Genomic DNA, 19,039 nt, shown 5'->3' with positions numbered 1-19,039 from the left:
CCTGCCAGCACTGGCCTGAGGGCAGCTACTTTCAGGCCAACATCTGACCTAAGGTGGCTGGGCCTTGCAGGTGTGCCCTTCAAGAGGCTGATGCCAACCTCCCAACACACAAGTTTAGAAGCCAACAGTCTATGTCCCGGCTTTGTCCTTGCTTGTCAGAGTGCCCCTAGCAGGCTCCTGGTGTTGGGCCTACTGCACCCTTTGGCCACAGACAGGCGACTCCCCCTTACTTGTCTTTGTCTTGCTCGTCTCTAAATCTAAAGAAAGATGCTGACTATAAGGCCTGGTCCGCAGGACAGATCCACACTGGGGGCATCCGCACAACCAAGGCCCTGTCTCGGCTCCTCTCACGAGTGCTGCCTTGTGTCAAGACCCCTGTACTGCGCCTGGCACCCAGCTGCCCTTGCCATTCTCTGTGCAATGACTGCTTGTTCCGGATGAGTATGCGCTCGTGGATGGTCTCCTGGTTGCTCATCCGTGATGACACAGCCTCCCTAACCGGGCAACACCAGGAAAATGTGTTCAGAGCCATTCTCGAGTTCAGAACTCCAGTGTGGACACCCTTCCCTGATCACTGAGTGCCACACGGCTGCATGTCTAGTAGTAGTCGCAGCGCCCCCTAAGGGCCAGAGTGGAATCACGGTCAGTTCTCCAATGCCCCTTTGCCCTGGGGACACCGGTTCACCCTGGGCCCGCCCCTGCGCCCATCTCTGCTCCCCCAAAAGGAACAAGAGCCTCCGGGCTGCCCAGCCCTGCGTCTGCACCAGCTGAGGGTGGAGAGGGCCCCCTGGGCCTAAGCAAGGATCCCTCCCTTGCCCCGGGTGAGAAAGTCCTCGATACAACATTGTCATTTCTGTGAGACTGCAAGGCTCAGTGGCATCTGTCACGAGGGTCCCAGTGAGCCAGGTGGGCCCTCGACTCCAGATACTCTGTGGTCTAGGCCTTCCCTGCCACCTATCTCCCAGACCCCACTCCCACGTAAGCTTCCCCTGAATAGAGGGGCGCCGTGTGAATCCATCCCGGCGGACTCAGGACCTGTCTGCATTCCACGGAGGACAGGACCCAAACCATGGTGCCCCACGGGCCTAGGCGCCACTCCACCACCCGGCCCTGCCACCTGTGACCTTAGCAAGCTCTCAAATTCTCTGAGGTCGGTTTTCTCATCTGTGGAATAAGTCGAGAATATCGACCGCAGCAGGTTGCACGGATGAGTGGAAGCGTCCTCCATCCCTCATTAAAGGTGGCCTTGCTATTGATGGAGGGGTGAAGTGGGGTGGCACACTCACTTCCTTGGCCCAGCCTCCCCTTGACGTGTTGCCGTATCCCTCTCCCCACAGCGCAGCGTCTAGCAAGGTACCAGGAGGCCGACTCGGACTCTGAGGAGGCAGTGCCCAAAGGGGGCTCGCTGTCCCAGCGCGGCAGCATCGGGAGCCACCAGAGCATCCGAGCGCTACCCAGGACGCAGAGCACCAAGTCGCACCGGCGCACCGGCAGCCGGGCGGAGGCCAAGCGGGCCAGCATGCTGTCCAAGCACACGGCCTTCAGCAGTCCCATGGTGAGTCCCAGAGCATGGCCACCTCTTCCCCTGAGTGTCATTTCCCCCATCCGTCAGAGCCAACTGTGGTCAATAACACACATGCTGTCGCTGGCAGGGTTGGCTCTGCTCCGTGAGCATGAGGTCTCCTGGCCACCACCTCCTCCCCACAGGGGCTGACACAGCCCTTTCGCCACCACAGTTACAAGGCTGGGGGACCTCCAGTGCATGCCCAGATGGGTGACAGAGAGGAAGCCTGTCTTGCCAAATGAAACAAATAAACCATAGAGCAAGATGACAACTGTGAAAAAGCAAAGCCAAATGGAAAAATATATAGTTTTAATGAGATGAGCCCAAAGCCAATAAAACTCGTTTCTCGCCGGGCTGGTCAGCTGCCCAAACGTTTCCGGAAGTGAGCCAGCGGCAGCTTCTGAGAGATCCTTTCGCTCCCAAAATGGTTCAGGAACAGGGAGGGAAAACCCATCTTGCTCAGTCTGAGCTGGCCTCCTTTTAGGTGGCTGCTGGGTGGGCTTATGTGGGGGACATGGGGGGGTGTCACACTTGGCAGGAGGGAGATTGCCTTGGAACAGGTTTTCCTGACGTCTATTTAGCAACATGGGATCCGAGCATTTATACGCACAGAAGCTTATAAATGCACTATTTACGTCAGCCAAGCAGTGAAAAATGCAGCTAGTGATAAAGGAATGGTCAAATAAAGTATGGTGCATCTGTTTTGAACTTGTTAAAAGTCATGTTTCCAAAAACAGCAGCCCCCCGTTATCCACGGTTTGACTTTAGGTCAGCTGGGGTCCGGAACTATTATTTCAAGCCATGCTCAGTAGGGTGATAAAATCTCCCATCATCCCGCTCCATCCTGCTTCAGACGTGAATCACCTCCTTCTCTGTCGTCTCCACGCTCCCCGTTGTTGGTCGCTTAGGAGCCACATCTGTGATCCAGTCTATTTTCACGGTGGCTCAGGGCTTGCATTCACATTGCCCTTCCTTTACTTCATAAATGGCCCCCAAGCACCAGGGCAGTGATGCTGACAATTTGGACGTGTCTCCAAGACGCCTGCAAGTGCATCCTTTAAGTGAAAAGATGTATATGTAGAGGAAGAAACAGTAGGGCCAGATTGAGTGTGGTTGGTAGGGTAATAATATGGGCATGCGAATGTATAGTTTTAATTTGAACATTTCACCTAAAATGTTATGTGGTGTGCTTGAGTGTGATATTGTTATGTTACAGAATGACATGCTTGTGATTTGGTAATGAAAGATTTTGTAATCAAAAAGGGGCATTTCTTGTGCCGAACCCCGTATATAAGGGTCCCGAGCTACACGTAGTTTCAGGCATCCACTGGGGGTCTGAATCATGTCATCCATGAATAAGGGGGGACGGTGGTCATTCCAAGAGGCCTGGAAAAGTGCGCATAAGATAGCGTTGGGGGGATGGGAACGCTAAATGTATAAATTTTTACTGAGATATAACTGACATATAACAGTGTATATGCAGAAGTTGGGAAATGCAAGTCAAACCATAAGGAGGCCACCCCCACCTGTTAGAGTGACTGTCATCAAAAAGACAGCAGGGCCCTGGCTGGTGTAGCTCAGTGAGTTGAGCTCGGGCCTACGAACCAGAGGATCGTGGTTCGAACCCCAGTCAGGGCACATGCCTGGGTTGCGGGCCAGTTCCCAGCAGGGGACACATGAGAGGCAACCATACATTGATATTTCTCTCCCTCTCTTCTTCCCTTCTAAAGATTAAAAAAAACAAAGAATCAAAACCATGAGCCCTGGCTGGTGTAGCTCAGTGGATTGAGCGCGGGCCTGTGAACCAGAGGATGGTGATTCGATTCCCGGTCAGGGCACATGCCTGGGTTGCAGGCCGGTTCCCTGCAGGCCAACTCCCAGCAGGGGATGCAGTAAAGGCAACCATACATTGATGTTTCTCTCCCTCTCCTTCCCCTCTAAAGATAAATAAATAAAATCTTTTTAAAAAAAGACAGCAGGTAGCAAGGGTTGGCGAAGAAATTGGAGCGCTTCAGCACTGTTGGTGGGAAGACAAATTGGTTTCAGCCACTATGAAAACAGTAAGGAGGAGCCTCAAAAAATGTGCCCTGGCTGGTGTGTCTCAGTGGATTGAGCGCTGGCCTGCGGACTGAAAGGTCACTGGTCTGATTCTCAGCAGGTTGCTGGTTGGGGGCGTGTAAGAGCGACCAATCGATGTATCTCTCACACGTCGGTGTTTCTGTCCCCCCCCATTCTCCCTCCCTTCCTATCTCTCTGAAATAAATAAGTAAAATCTTTTGTTAATATTTTTAAAAATTAAAAATGTAATATAAAAGCGAGCATCCCCACCTCTGGAAATATAGCCAAAGGAATGTATAAAATTTTTATTTAAAGATTTTACTTATTTAATTTTAGAGAGGGGGGAGGGAAGGAGAAAGAGAGGGAGCAAAACATCAATGTATCGTTGACTCTCACATGCCCCCTACTGGAGACCTGGCGTGCAACCCAGGCATGTGCCCTGACTGGGAATCGAACCAGCGACCCTTTGGTTCACAGGCCGGCGCTCAATCCACTGAGCCACACCAGCCAGCGTTGTATAAGATATTTTGATGGTGGACAATGTAAATGTATAGAAAAAAGCCTGGAAAAAAAACACAAAGCACAAGTTTCAGAAGTCTATATAGGATAGGGCAAAAGTAGGTTCACAGTTTGTGTGGAAATTAATATGACAATTAATAAATAATAACACAAGAATACCTCTGTTTTGCATGCTCACAACTGTAAACCTACTTTGCCCCACCCTGTATTACCATGAGTAGTATGATACAGATTTATTAGTTTTTTTCTATTCTTCTGTTATTTCCAAGTCTTTCTGAGTATGATACGTGACTTTATAATTAAATATATTCTTAGATGTATTGTTATGTGATAAGAACATGTATACTTTATATAAGAATATATGCTTTTCCAGGCCCTGGCTGGCATAGCTCAGTGGATTGAGCGGGAGCCTGCGAACCAGCCGATCGCGGTTCGATTCCCAGTCAGGGCACATGCTTGGGTTGCAGGCCGGTTCCTTGCAGGCTAACTACCAGCAGGGGACGCACAAAAGGCAACCATACATTGGTGTTTCTCTCCCTTGCTCCTTCCCCTCTAAAAATAAAATAAGTAAATAAAATCTTTAAAAAAAAAGAATATATGCTTTTCCTTTCCCCTGTAAGTTATACATTCCTATACAATTAAAATTATGCATAATTATCATTATAAAATGACATGCGTAGGTGTGAGGTGAAGGCGTGCTTACAGCTTATAAATAAAGTCAAGGTGCCTTGAATAGTCAGCCACAAAGACACTTAGTAGGTCCTGGGGTCAGATTCACCCACCAGCCTCTGGTTTCCTCCAGGAGAAAGACGTCACGCCCGACCCGAAGCTGTTTGGGAAGGTGAGCGAATGTGACAAGTGCCTGGCCCTCGCCAGGCACCAGGAGCAGCCGCTGGCCCACCTGTCACCCGAGCTGTCTGATGTGTTCGACTTCTTCATCGCGCTCACCGTCTGCAACACAGTGGTGGTCACGTCCCCAGATCAGCCACGACAAAAGGCAAGTGCCCCTCTAGAGCCCACAACGCCCTTGACCTTTGGCACACTGTCAGTCTTCTGGCTTTTCCTTCCCTGCAGAAGCTCAGCACCTCCTGTCACGGTTAAGGGCACACAGCAAGCCAGCTGGTGGCCTTGCTGTGCCATCCTCCGGCTGCAGTGTGGGGGGCCAGGCTGGGGGCCAAATGGGAGAGAACAGACACCCTCCACCCTCTCATCCTGGGACAGAAGGGGCGGGGTGCAAGGGCAGGTGCCCCACACGACCTACCTGGAGTCTCAGGGTCCCAGCGTCACTGAGGAGAGAAAGGACAGGACAGGCTGGGGACCCAGACTCTGGGGCAAGCCCCCTGGACTTGAATCCTGACTTCTCCACCCAGCTGAGCGGCTTGTCATTTGTTTAGAAAGTTTCTTTGGGATTTGGGGATGTTCTTTGTGTGTTTAAGCTTTTTATGGGCATAATTCGAAGAAATGTATAAACCAGTTTTTTGTTAAGTGGCGGGAAGGGGGAGAGGCTGGACTTGGTGGCAGGCCATGACGAACCCATGCCTCCGAAGCTGTTCTGCAAAGCGACGGGACAGTCTCCAAGCCAGCACCACCAGCCACACACCCTCTGAGTCCATCCGGGTCTCAGGGACGGTGACCCCGGTGAGCGCATCCTGAAAGGATGCACATGGCGTTACCTTTAAGGAAAGAGGCCAAAGGATGGTCTCAAGTAAGAGACCCTGGCCCCGGTTGCAGCTTTCATCGTCCGCCCCGAAATTTGGGGGATGGGAAGCACAGGAGCGCCCTGTGGCGGCCTGGGCGGGGCCTCGCGAGGACACCGCTGGCCTGTCTCCTGCAGGTGCGGGTGAGGTTCGAGCTGAAGTCTCCGGTGAAGACCATAGAAGACTTCCTGCGGAGGTTCTCGCCCAGCCGCCTGGCCTCCAGCTGCAGCAGCACCGGGAACCTGAGCAACAGCAAGTCCAACCACCGGTCAGGGTCCGGCTTCCTGTCGGCCGTGTCCGCGGACAGCGCGCTGCTCGGGCTGGAGGAGAGGCCAGGCCAGCTGGCACGGGCCGCGGGCAGCAAGGACTATGTCGGCGGCGGTAGCGAGGCGGACGGCTGGACCCCGGGGCGCACCCCGGCGCGGGAGCCCGAGGCCGAGCTGCGCTACGAGGCAGAGAGCCCCGATGAGGCCGCGCTCGTGTACGCTGCCCGTGCCTACAACTGCGCGCTGGTGGACCGGCTGCACGACCAGGTGGCGGTGGAGCTGCCCCACCTGGGCAGGCTGACCTTTGAGCTCCTGCACACGCTGGGCTTCGACTCCATCCGCAAGAGGATGTCCGTGGTGATCCGGCACCCGCTCACAGACGAAATCAATGTCTACACCAAGGGCGCGGACTCGGTAGTCATGGACCTGCTGGTGCCCTGCTCCTCAGGTACCCCGCCCCTCCCAGCATCCCAGAAATCAGCCCCACCCCGCCACTTCCACAGGTGAAGCAATTTTCATGAGGGGGAAAGAGAGAGAAAGAGAGGGGCATGGATGTGAGACCAAAGCATCCATCTGTTGTTCCTGGTATGCACTTCAACTAGGGATGGAACTCCCAACATTGATGGTGCGGGTGGGGGAGGGTGGCAACGCTCCAAACAACTGAGCCCTCCGGTCAGGACCTTGAATGTTCCTTTAAAGCCATGCCCACTAGGCCTGCCTCCTGCCTCCCCATATCCTGGGGACTAGAACGCAGTGAGGGGGGCGGGGGGGGGGGGCTTCAGGGCCAACTCTCCTGGAACAGAGCAGTTGGGTGTCCCCGGGTGAGACCTAGCATCAGGTTTCAAGTCTGGACAATGAAGGTTAACAACATTTAGACAAGCCATTCTGGAAGGTTCCTTCCTGTCCGGTGTTGGCCACAGTTTTTAGTCCCTGTGTGGAGCTGACTCAAGCCCTCCCCCTGTGGGGTCCAGGGAGTGGGGGCTGCCAGCCCCACGCTGGGCCTTCTGTCCTGAGTTTGGGGAGAGCCACTCCATCTTGGCTCACATAACTTCAGGTCTGAAAAAGAAGGATTCGAAAACCTTTGGTGTGGAGAGTGAGACCTGCTTGAGCAGGGCTTGCAGGTCTTTGCAGGTACAAGCTTCTGGGGCTAGGACAGGGGCCTGGGCCCCCCAGCAAACCTCCGCTGACCTATACAGGAGAGAGTGGGTGGAGGTGAGGATGTGGCCGGCAGACAGTGGGACCCACCCTGGCTCCTGCCCCCCACGGCCTCCCCAGCTGCCTCGCAGTGGAAGCGGCTCTGGTAGGAGCTGAGCCCCGTGGTCTGGGTGCGCCCTTCCTGAGCTCTGGGACAGAGTTCTTTCCCCAGAGCTGCCCCAGCGGCTCTGCCCACAGAGACCTTCCCCATCACAGACCTGTCACCTCCCAAAGGCCGCCCACCTGAAGGTGCAGAGGCACCTCAAAAGAGTTCGAACGGCCTCTCAGGGGTGACCCACCAAGGGGCTGGGTTTTGCCTCTGTACACCTGCAGGGCTGCTATGCTAGAGTGCGCCGAGAATCCAGTGTGCGGGCTGAGGGTGCCTTCCAAGAGGCTTCTTCATTGGAAGATCTGACTTTGCACCCACAAAAAAGGGAAACAGCTATAGGCTTAACAGTGCAGATTCCTTTAATGCAAAAAAAAAAAAAGATGATTTGTGTTCTATTCCACCGCTTTGCTGTAAAGACAGGGTAATGGACCGTGGTGCTTCAGACTTTACCTCTTATGGCCTGGCTGGGAGGGGGGCCGTGGGGGGGGCTGGACAGTCCTGCTGAGCTCTGCAAAGGACACGCCAGCCACTGAGAAGGCAGCAGGGGCCACCCTTGAACTTTGCCAGCACTGCGGTTTTTGAATGAGTAAAGTCTCAAATTTGTATGCGAAGCACAAATGGAATTCTCGCTGAGAGTCAGGTGCTCAGGGCCCCAAGTGCAGGCTGGGCCGGAGAAGCGTTGGTGTAACTGTCGTGAAGCCCATTGAAGGGGGAGAATTCCAAACGGGCAGTTGGTGCAGCTCCCTGCCCTTCTCCGGGAATTTCCCAGCGGTGCGTGGTTCTGACCGGTTTGCACCGGGAAGACTTACAGGGAGTCACCGGGCAACGTAAGATTCAGGATGTTCAGAGACCCCAGCGGCTTCTCAGGAGTGGGACTGTAGGGTGGCTTTGGGGTCACCCTGAGTTGGGTGCCCAGGACACCTGGCATTACTCAGAATCGTTCCCCTTTGACTTTGGGGGATGGGCAGAGGTGGAGACGAGCAGAGGCTGCCTGTGCCTGGGACGCAGCATGGGGGCCGGGCTGCTGTACGTGTGTGCAGGTGAAAAATCAGAAAGGCACACAGGTGTCACCTGCCAGATGTAGTCCAACATTTTCTTCCAAGTACTTGCGATGCTTTTACCGAAAAACGCACAGGGAGGCTAAGCCTGTGGACTCGACTGTGTTAGAGAGAGTGTGTCGTAGTCCCAGGAAGTCACATGGGATCAGGTAGCAAGCAGGGGTATCACTGCCCCCCAGTACTTACCTCTGTTCCAATCCCAGGGTGGGTGGCCCTGGACGAGTCACTCAGTCTGTACCTCAGTTTCCCCCCTGTGGAAAGGAAATCTGGACGCTGACGTCACAGGAAGCCCCAGGCACAGGGCCTGGTGTCCTGTGGATATAAAGCATAAGCTGTGTCCCTTTTCCTTCTCTCTGGCTCCTTCCCCATGGGACCCACACCTTGCTGTGGGTCAGGACAGTGGCCTCTGTGTATGGCCTTGGAGGCCCACCCCTTCCCCAAGTCGAGGGGGAGCAGGGCGCCACCTAGTGGGCCTCCGGCATTGCTGCTCTCTGGCTGGCTGGTCAATTGAACCCTCACGGACTGACCTCACCTCCTTCCTTCACCATCTTACTAAATGACACTCCCACGGAGAAATACATTTTTCTAAAGTACAGAGGAAATGGGCACATCACTTTGAGCAATTTCAAAACATGCCTTAAAATCAGGAGTAGCCAGGACATCTTTCTCTGGAGGAATGCCCAGGAATACCTGAGGCACATGGCCCTGCACAGACACCTCAGCCCAGGTGCCTGTGGACCCAGCCTTCATCCACAGCAGCTGGGGTCCAGAGTGGCCTGGCTGCCTTCTCCTCAGGTAGCTTTGTTCCGGTGAACACAGTTGATGGCGGCTTCTAGCCACTGCGCAGCTCCGACTGCCTGAGGCGACCTTCCCCTCCCCCCTCTGGGCCATTAATTTGGGAGAGAGGAAAGGAGACAGAGAGAGAGAGAGAAACATTGAAAGGTTGCCTCCCATACACACCCCAACTGGGACACGAACCCACAACCTAGGTACGTGTCCTGATCGGGAATCGAATCCACCATCTGGTGTACAGGAAGATGCTCCAACCAGCTGAGCCACCTGGCTGGCTTTTGTTATTACTATTTTAATTTCAAAGTCCCTCAGATAGTCACACTCAAAGAACAGTCAGAATCTGAAATAAGGTCACACCCTCACCTGCTAAGAACAACGTGGTCACAATGCCAGGAGGAAATGGTCGTCCAGTTAAGATGACTCTGTGATCTCTTCAGGAAAGTTAAATTCCTAAAGCAAAGTAATGAGAACAGCGTGTCTCATTTATCACCTCTTTGTTTTTAAATTGTTTCCCCAGCTCAGTATTTTTTCAATATTACAGATTCTTTTTAGGCTTTTTGTATTTAACTGTCCTCCCCTGATATCTATAAATTGATTTTAGAGAGAGAGAAGAAGTAGGGAGGGAGGGAGGAAGGGGGAGAGAGAGAGAGAATCATCGATTTGCTGTTCCACTTATTGACACATTCATTGGTTGCTTCTTGTATGTGCCCTGACCTGGGAGTGAACCTGCAACTTTGGCGTAGCAGGATGGTGTTCCAACCAACTGAGCTACTCAGCCAGGGCTGCCCCCATAACATTTTAATGCCACATATATGCTGTGTCTGCGTACTATATGTATACCTCTGCTGGGTATATAAAAATTTTTTTTTGGCCTTGGAGAAGCAATCTTCAGTGCCTTGACGGGTGTGGGAGGCACAGTGTAATTTCTCCCAGGTCCCGTCTGTCACGGGGTGACTTGGGAGCAGACAGCCCTCCTCGTGTCTGGTTAGTAGGGTGGCCGGATTTAGCAAAGAAAATACATTGAATGTCCAGTTAAATATATATTTCAGAAAAACAACAGCTAATATTTTCAGTAAACATATGTCCTACGCAATATTTGGGCATCTTATGTGTGTCTGGCAACGCAAACAGATGCAAAGGCTATTCTGGGGATAGAAACTGGACTTTGTGCAGGACAACTTTTCATAAACAGGAAGTGTACACACCTTCATTCAGTGGACCAGCCAGACGATGCCAGGTCACTCTCCACGGGGCTTTTGTCCCTGTGAGCGTCTCATTTCAAGCAGCACCGGTAGGAGCAGCCCAAACACACATGTTGATGAGACTCTTCTTTAAGTAACAGCTTCTCCCGTGCATGTTCTGTGAAAAGCGTGACCTCCTTCCAAGTGCTGAGCCAGACAGCTAACTGCCCCGGTGGCCCCACTGGAGGTGGCTGGAGCCCACTCCAGGGCACGGCTGCTCCTGGGACCTTCCTGCTTAATGGGGGTGAGGAGGCAAAATGCCAAGGTCACTGCCACCAACAGGTTTGGGTTCTCGTCTCTTGATATTAAAGAATTTAGACCAGAGCCACGACCTCAGTGTAGCTCAGTGAGCTGGGCATCGTCCTGCAAAACAGAAGGTCACCAGTTCGATTCCTGGTCAGGGCATGTGCCTGGGTTATGGGGTTCGTTTCCTATAGATCACTTTAAAAAATAATTTAGACCAGAGGCACTGGTAAAAGCAGAGGGGGATTTATGGAGGCTCCTGAGATAGGGCCCCAGGTTCTGTACCCCATGTGAGATTTAGGGGGTTTTATTGCTTAGGAACACAGAAATTGCTGGGGTTAACCAGGCAAGGCATAAATTACCAGGCTTTTCCTTTTCTGGAACACTGATGGCCCGGTATACATCAGCAAAGCAAAGCACTCTGGGATCATGCAGGACTTATTATGGGCACAGGAAGGGCCCTTCCCAACCAAGTATTGAGTTGGTCTGTGTGGCTTGGCTTTAGATCTGACCAACTGACCGGAAAGGAGCCCAGGGAGCTCCTGGACCATTGTTTCGTGGCTGCCTATCGACAAGTGCCACGGCTCTGGCTGGGCTAGGCTGGACAGAGCGTCTCTGGGAATATTCTACCCGCTTCACCACCAGCTAGAGCGAGGCAGGAAGGCGAGGACCCCCATGACCCTGTGGCCCCGGAGCACGCTCACTCACCACATACTGTTGTCGCACACAAAGGGAGGAAAGAGCCTTCTGCCTTCCAGCTCCTAGGTGTTGGCCGGAGAGGACGCAGCAGTTGCACAGCGGGTGAGGCCCGCGGTCAGCACTTCCGCACTTCCGGAATAAGCAGTTGGTCTGCCCCTCGTCTTTGTCCACGGAGAACAGAAAAGGGCGGATGTGTGGAGAACTCACTAGCTAACAGCTGATTTCTTTGCTGTGGGGTTTTTTTTTTGTTGTGGCTAAAATAGATAAGTTACCATTTTGCTCTGGTTGGTGTGGCTCAGTGAGTTGTCATGTCATCCTGTAGAATGAAAGGTTGTGGGTTCGATCCCCAGTGGGGGCTCGTACAGGAGGCAACTGATCAATGTTTCTCTCTCATATCAGTATTTCTCTCTGTCTCCCCCTTCCTCTTTCTCTAAAAGCAATGAGAAAAAATGTCCTCAGTTAAGGGTAAAAAAAGAAAAAAGTCACAGGGATGTAAAGGACGGCATGGGGAATAGACTCCATAATATTGTCATTAACTCTGTACAGTGCCAGGGGGCACTGGAAATATCAGGGGAAACACTGTGTAAAGTATATGATTGTCTGACTGCTGTGCTGTATACCTGAAACTACTGCAAAATAGCATTGAATGTAAACTGTAATTGGAAAATAAAATTTTTTTAAATTAAAATAAATCAATAAAGAGAACACTGCACAGAAGTAGATCCCCAAGACCCCGGCCTGGCCCCACGGCCTTCACGGGGCTCTGTTTTCTTGCCCATCCCCCTCTCTGCTTCTGCTCCAACCTAGATGACGCCAGAGGAAGGCATCAGAAGAGAATCCGCAGCCAGACCCAGAATTACCTCAACCTGTACGCCGTGGAAGGCCTGCGGACGCTGTGCATCGCCAAGAGGGTGAGTGGGGCCGCCGCCGGCCGGCGAGCGCATTCCCAAGGGCCCTGTGCGGCCGGCACTCAAGGCGCGCCGGTGCTCAGCAGGCCATCTCCCGCAGGTCCTGAGTCAGGAAGAGTACGCCTGCTGGCTGAAGGGCCACTTGGAGGCAGAGTCCTCTGTGGAGAACCGCGAGGAGCTCCTTTTCCAGTCAGCCATTCGCCTGGAGACGGATCTGCACCTCTTGGGTAATGACGCTCAGAGTGCGTGTGGTGTGGGCTGGCTCTGAGTGCCTAGAGATGGCTTCCCAGTGGGAGGCGCCTTGGCTGCAGGCAGTAGCGGCGTCTCTGCATGTGCTGGGCTGGCTGAGGAGCCTCCTGAGGCTCGAACGGCCCTCAGGTGGGACCATCCTCGACGGGGTGCTCTCCCCTGCGGTGGCCCGGTTCTGCAGGGTTCTCTGTGCCCCACCAGGCACTCCTCCCGTCCCCCAACTTGCCTGCCTGCAACCCTGCTTTTCCACCAGAAATAGAAGCTATGCTTCTCAGCAACTGAGGCTTAAAAGGATCCACTCAACCCCACCCCAGGAAACAAAAAGAAGCTGTGGTCGAACCCCAGATATGGCTGCACTTTACATCTTAAGAATATTTCCAAGTTGTCTGTCAAGTTCAAAGTCAGCTGCTGTTAGGAAGAGTTGCAGGTGCTTTGTTGTAGGTCCAGAGGACTCTGGTCAGGGCTTCCAACTGACCCTCAGACTCAGCCATTGATGGCATCCCCGGCTGTCCTGAGCCAACCAGCCCCTCCTCACGTGTGCGGCCACAGAGGGCAGACCCTTGGCAGGTCCCCGTCTGCAGGTCGAGCAGCAGCTGTTGTGTGAGGGTGTGGTGGCCTCTCACCGTCGGGGTCTGGGGCCAGGAAGGACCGGCCCACACACTGCCACACCTCTGCCCAGGTGCCACTGGGATCGAAGACCGACTGCAGGACGGCGTTCCCGAGACCATAGCGAAACTGCGGCAGGCCGGCCTGCAGATTTGGGTTCTCACCGGTGACAAACAGGAAACAGCCATCAACATTGCCTATGCCTGTAAGCTGCTGGACCACGATGAGGAAGTCATCACCCTGAATGCCGAGTCCCAGGTAGGGGCATCCCGGGCACGTGCGGCTCGGCCTGCGGCAGCCGCACACCAAGGGCCCAGGCAGAGCGCTGCGAGATGCACCAGGACCCTCGGTGGCTGCGGCCCCTGCGCCCGGCCGCTGCCCTCCGCCTGCCCCTGCCCCTGCGCTGTTTCTGGCACTTAGCCCGTGCTTGTGGTGGCCTTGGAAAGTCCGCTGGGGTTTCTCAGTCTCAAAGGGATGCCCACCTCCACTTTCTTTTCTTTTCTTCTATTTCTAATTTGTATGGACTGATGCTACAGAGAGAGGGAGGGAGAAAGAACCATCGATTTGCTGCTCCCCTCACTCAGGCGCTCGCTGGTTGCTTCTTGTCTGTGCCCTGCCCGGGGCCGGAGCCCACAACCATGGCGCGCTGGGGTGACGCCTCCCGGCCAGGGCCACCTGGGCATCATTAATGCAGAGTTCAGCCTGCTCTTTCCTGACGCACTGTCCACGTTGGAGGTGTCAGGGGGGTTTTCACTGAGGTCATGAGGAGCCAGGGCAGCAGGTTCATCAGCGCCAAGATCCTTAGGATGGCGTGGGCTGTCTCGGGCGTGGAGGGTTTTCATACAGTCCCATTTATGTATTTTTTTTATCTGCACCAGAGGACACTGTTTTCCGTTGCTTTTAGAGAGGAAGGGGGGAGAGAAACATCGATGCAAGTGAGAAGCATCAATGGCTTGCTGTACATATGCGCCCGGACCAGGGATTGAACCTGCAACCCTTTGATTTCAGAGTGATGCTCCAAACTACCTGAGCCACAGCAGCCAGGGCCTGTCCCGTTTCTGAATGTCGATCCCTGAGTGTGTAGGGAGTACCTACGACTCATCGGGCCGTATCTGGCGACGCCCTCGCACATCCTGGCCTGGGACCAGCTGTGGTCACCAGGTGTTGTCTGTCACTGGCCTCCCGTCTTTCATCCCAGGCCAGCAGTGGCCTTCTCAGCCTTTTCCCTCCAGTCTCACTCACTTTTCTAAACGTAAAAGGGCCCCCAGCAGTGTGTGTTGAGTGCCACTAGGTCCCCGTGGTGCCTGGCAGGAGCCTGGTCACAAAGCAGAGCACCAGGGGCTGCCGGGGTCCGTGTTTGTACCTGGAAACGGTCGTCCCTCCTATGGCCCCGTGCCCCGACGCGCAGGCTCCCCCACAGGTCTCCCTGATCGCTCTGGAGTTCAGATCCTGTTCGGGAAGGGCATTGCCAGTGGAAAGTCTCGGATTATGGCTCTTTCTAAGAAACTTTATTTTCCTGGTCAACAGGCAAGCTTGGGAAGAACACTGACAATCGCATTTTGCAGGGGGCAGTCATAACAAAGGAATGAGTGAACGAGTCTTGTGCCAGGTCCTCTGTGCCTTCCCAGGACACAGGAGGGGCTCAGCCAGGGCTCCCTTGGTCCCACTGGCCGGCGTCTTCCCAAAGTGGCCAGTCTCTTCCCACCCTCTGTGCGTAGACGTGGACATTAATAGAAACCCTAGACCAGCCCATTCTCTTCTGTGTGGGAAGCCATCCTCCTCAGCCCAGTTTTAGTGGGGCACCTGGGCAGAGCCTGCAGCCTGGTGCCCAGAGAGGACCAGACCCAGCTGTGTCCCCCAGACATGTTGGGGGGCAGAGGGGGAACCTGGGCTGTGGCAGGACCAAGCCGACCACGCCGCCCTCCTGCGTGCATTTCAGGAGGCCTGCGCAGCCCTGCTGGACCAGTGCCTACACTACGTGCGGGCCAAGGGCCCCTGCCACACCCCGAACAAGGCCATGGGCAGCGTGAGCGTGGGCCTCTTCTCCCCGATCTGCCCACCTGCTGAGCCCGCCACCCCCGGCCCCTGCCCGAGCCTCGTGATTGATGGGAGGAGCCTGGCCTACGCCCTGGACAAAAACCTGGAGGACAAGTTTCTCTTCCTCGCGAAGCAGTGCCGGTCAGTCCTCTGCTGTCGCTCAACGCCCCTGCAGAAGAGCATGGTGGTGAAGCTCGTCAGAAGCAAGCTCAAGGCCATGACTTTGGCCATAGGTAAGTAGGCAGAACGTCCGGTCTCATGCACCTGCTTCCTCTCTTTGCTTCCTGAAGTTCCTACCTGTCCATGTGGTGCCGTGAGATGGGAAAACGCTTCCTCCCTCTTTTTCTGTTTAGGAAGTCGCCCCCAGTGCAGTAAAGCAGTGGCCTTTGCAAACAGGACACGTAGATTAGAAAGCCACAAGTAGGCAGTGGCAGCAGTCATAGCCACACGTCAGGTCACACAGTCTCGGGTGGAGAAGACAGAGCTGGCCGTGCTGCTGTTCCCTGGGGGGCCGGTTAGCGACGCTGCACACGCAGCACTGGCCCCCGCCCACTCTGGAAGAAGGGCCTCTGCAGGCGGGTCTGGTCACTGAGCGGCCAAGGCTCCGTCCTGCCGGAAGGACACAGAGACTAATTAAGTATACCCATTGTAAGGTAGGAATAGTTGCTAAAATGTACGTGACTTTCCTCAGGGACGGTGCATCTGACGCTGGTTATTCCTTGCAAACTGCCGGCCCGGAGAGCCCTGTGGGCTCCCCTCCTGTTCTGTTCTTCCTGATGCTCACCTGCCACCTCCCAGGGCGGCATCCCTACCCACATCAGGTTCAGGTCCAACCTCCAGCCTGGTCCAGGGACTCGGCAGCTCCACCTGCTGGTGAGGGCCAGGAAATACCTCAGGTTGCTTTGAGAAGGGGGTGACTCTGTGTGATCCTAGGCATCCATTTGGTTTTCCTGCATTATAGAACCCACCCCTGGATGAGAGTTAGCTCTGCAGTAAAGCATTCCCATCCGTGATAATTAGAGTATTTTCCCCAAAAGGTCTGTGACAGCTGTCCTTGCTGACTTGGGGATGACCTCCCTGTCATGCAGAGTTGAGGCAAGTGGGAGAACCCCTTGCCCTGCAAGTGGGATGTGGCCTGAGTGTGGTTGTCATGGAGACCTCCCCTGCTTCCTTAACTGCTGAGGGGAGGGAGCAGGGCTCAGGCCTGAGCAGTGAGCACGTGTTCAGAGGGTCTCCCTGGCCCAGGCTGGTGGGAGATGGGCAGTTCCTCCCAAGAGAGACCATCTCAGAACCACCTCCTTCCCATGTGCCTGGAGGGCCCTTCTGATGCCCCTGAGCAGCGTCCAAGGCAGGAGCCTAGGAAGCTGCAGGCTGGGGCCACGCCCTCTCCACTAACCTCGCTCCTTGGAGCATCTGCCCGGAGGTCTGGTGTGGGCCTTGGGTAACCGACCACGTTTGCACAGCCTGGTGGGTGCCGGGCTCAGCCACCAAGTAATGGATGGGGGTGTTCGTTCAAGAAAATGCAGCCCTAGCTGGTGGGGCTCAGTGAATTGAGTGCTGGCCTGTGAATCAAAGGGTCGCCAGTTTGATTCCCAGTCAGGACACACGCCTGGGTTGCAGACCAGGTCCCCAGAAGGGGGCACGAGAGAGGCAACCACACATTGATACTTCTCTCCCCCTCTTTCTCCCTCCCTTCCTCTCTTTCTGAGAATATTTTTAAAGAAAGGAAAGAAAATGCAGGTAAAGCCTTGGCTGGTTAAACAGAAAAAAAAAGAGAATTTCAAAAGAGAAAGGAGAGACCCACGAAAACTTCAGCTCATTTCTCTGACTGTGAGTCAAAGCATCAATGTGACCTAGTCTCAAGTGTCCAAAGATTAATAACAGAGAACAGTGTTATCCATTATCACTCATTTTGAGTGGGACATTCTGGGGAAAGCCGCAGTGAGTGTTACTGCTTCACGGAATTTCAGTTCCATCAGCATTGGCTAGTCACCCACATCGGGCACAGAGCAATAAAGAACAGAAAACTCATGGGAGAGAGACGCCCGGTGGCCGGCTGCTTGACGAGTCACTTGGGCTCTGTGCATCCGCACCACTGTGTGTTTGCAACTTGTCACTCGGTGGTTTGGATCCGTCTGGTGTGCTGTTCAGAGAATGGTCACTAGCACTGAGTGACCATGACAGGGTCTCTGGTCGCCTCTCCCTGAAAGTATCAGCAATGTTCATGGCTGAACATTTCCTATCAGCAGCGCCTTGGCTGAGTGGGTAGAAGTTCTCCTTGACGGGACCCACAGAGGGTGCAGTGGTGAGCATGGCGCTTATTCAGCTCGCAGGTAGTCAGGGTGCTAAAAAGACCGCAGCCATGTCCTGGGCAGAATTTGCGCTCCATTCAGTGTAGGGACACACCCAGGTGCGTGTGCCCTGGGGTAGTCCTGAGGTGCTATCTGTGTGATGAAGACTGGGGCTGTTCGGGAAATAAAGCCAATGCAGGTGAGAACATCTTTCACGGCCAGACACCACGTGGAGGGCCCTAGCCATGTAGGAGCCGGTAATCCAGCCTGAATGCTAAATAAAGCGGTAGCCACTCCAGCCTGCTCTCCGAAACCCCTCTCGGCATGGCTGGTAGTTCCAGACCTCACCCCGTGGCCTGACTCACTTCTCCCACAGCCTGTCCTTGCTCTGCCCGGGACCCTTTCATGGAACTCAGCCCAGTGTGGGGCCCCCGTGAAGATCCATCCGGCCAGTTTCATTCTGTGTGTCAGCTCCACTGACCCTCCCCCTCTGTGCTGTTCCTAGGAGATGGGGCCAATGATGTCAGCATGATCCAGGTGGCCGATGTAGGCGTGGGGATCTCAGGCCAGGAGGGCATGCAGGTAAAGACCCATGGGGGGGGGACGCTGTCCTGGGTGACCCTGCGGCCCACTGTCGCATCTGCCCGGGGGCCTCTGTCCAGCAGAGCTGAAGGGCTGGCACAACTGATGCTCACCCTCCACTAAGACGGTTGTAAAGGGTAAGGTGCAGGTGACTCCATATTTATGAAGCTACGTGCGGGAGATACTCTTGCCAAGGAAGGAGAACCGAGGGACAAAGTGTCGCCACCTTCTCTGTGGCTGTTACGCCTCATCTTCAGGTGGTATTTTTTACATTTCTGCACACCAGCGACTCCATCCGAAAACCAGACTCTGCTATTGTTGGAGCCTGGTATCAGGATGACAGGGGACGTGGCCATCGTGACCCATGAAATGTCCTCCCTGCCCTTCTCCTCAGTCACTGTGTCATCTTGACCCCTGCTCCAGACACTGAACAAATGAGTTCATGACACATGTGCTGCTTTGGCCGGGGCTGGGTGGCTGTGTTGTTGGTTGAAGGTCATCCCATACATCAAGAGGTTGCAGGTTCAATCTTTGGTCCGGTTTGATTCCCGGTCGGCGTGCATTTGGGAAGCCCTCTCTCCCCCCCACCCTGCCTCTCTCTCAGATCAGTAAACATACCCTCTGCTGAAGATATGCTTTGGATGGAGTCCTTTCAGCCATCTCCCACATTTGATTAACTTCTAATCACAGCATGGTTTAACTTGGTGGAGGCTTTCGGGAACAGTCTATGCAGGCTCCTGCTTTGAAAAAAGCAGAGTGCGGCCTCCATTCAGTCACTGCCCAAGCCCTCGGTCAGTGCAGCCAGCCAATCACTGTGCATTGACCAGGCACTTGGGCCAGGTCTGGGCTGGGCTCGTCAACTTCACTGAACACAAAAGTGGCGGTCATACGGGGAGTCCCGAGCTAGAGGCACAGCGGCGCCCCCT

At 54.5% G+C, this 19,039-nt stretch overlaps 1 protein-coding gene across 3 annotated transcripts in view; it reads left to right on the top strand.

The window, feature by feature from the left end:
• The window catches only part of ATP10A (ATPase phospholipid transporting 10A (putative)), a 106,485-nt gene that overhangs the window by 75,996 nt on the left and 11,450 nt on the right, over window positions 1-19,039 (top strand). For all 3 annotated transcript variants that reach the window (XM_037053802.1, XM_037053805.1, XM_037053804.1), the window contains 8 exons: window positions 1,338-1,555; window positions 4,944-5,138; window positions 5,976-6,552; window positions 12,248-12,351; window positions 12,449-12,575; window positions 13,277-13,461; window positions 15,143-15,473; window positions 18,037-18,113. In XM_037053802.1, coding sequence (XP_036909697.1) covers window positions 1,338-1,555; window positions 4,944-5,138; window positions 5,976-6,552; window positions 12,248-12,351; window positions 12,449-12,575; window positions 13,277-13,461; window positions 15,143-15,473; window positions 18,037-18,113 — 1,814 coding nt within the window. The remainder of the gene's footprint in view (window positions 1-1,337; window positions 1,556-4,943; window positions 5,139-5,975; window positions 6,553-12,247; window positions 12,352-12,448; window positions 12,576-13,276; window positions 13,462-15,142; window positions 15,474-18,036; window positions 18,114-19,039) is intronic.

Source organism: Sturnira hondurensis, unplaced genomic scaffold (assembly GCF_014824575.4).
Source record: "Sturnira hondurensis isolate 20B ecotype Veracruz unplaced genomic scaffold, ASM1482457v3 Scaffold0007865, whole genome shotgun sequence".
NCBI classification, from domain to species: Eukaryota; Metazoa; Chordata; class Mammalia; order Chiroptera; family Phyllostomidae; genus Sturnira; species Sturnira hondurensis.
The sequence above is the reverse complement of the archived record's forward strand: the minus strand, read 5'-3'. Positions and strand labels throughout refer to the sequence as shown.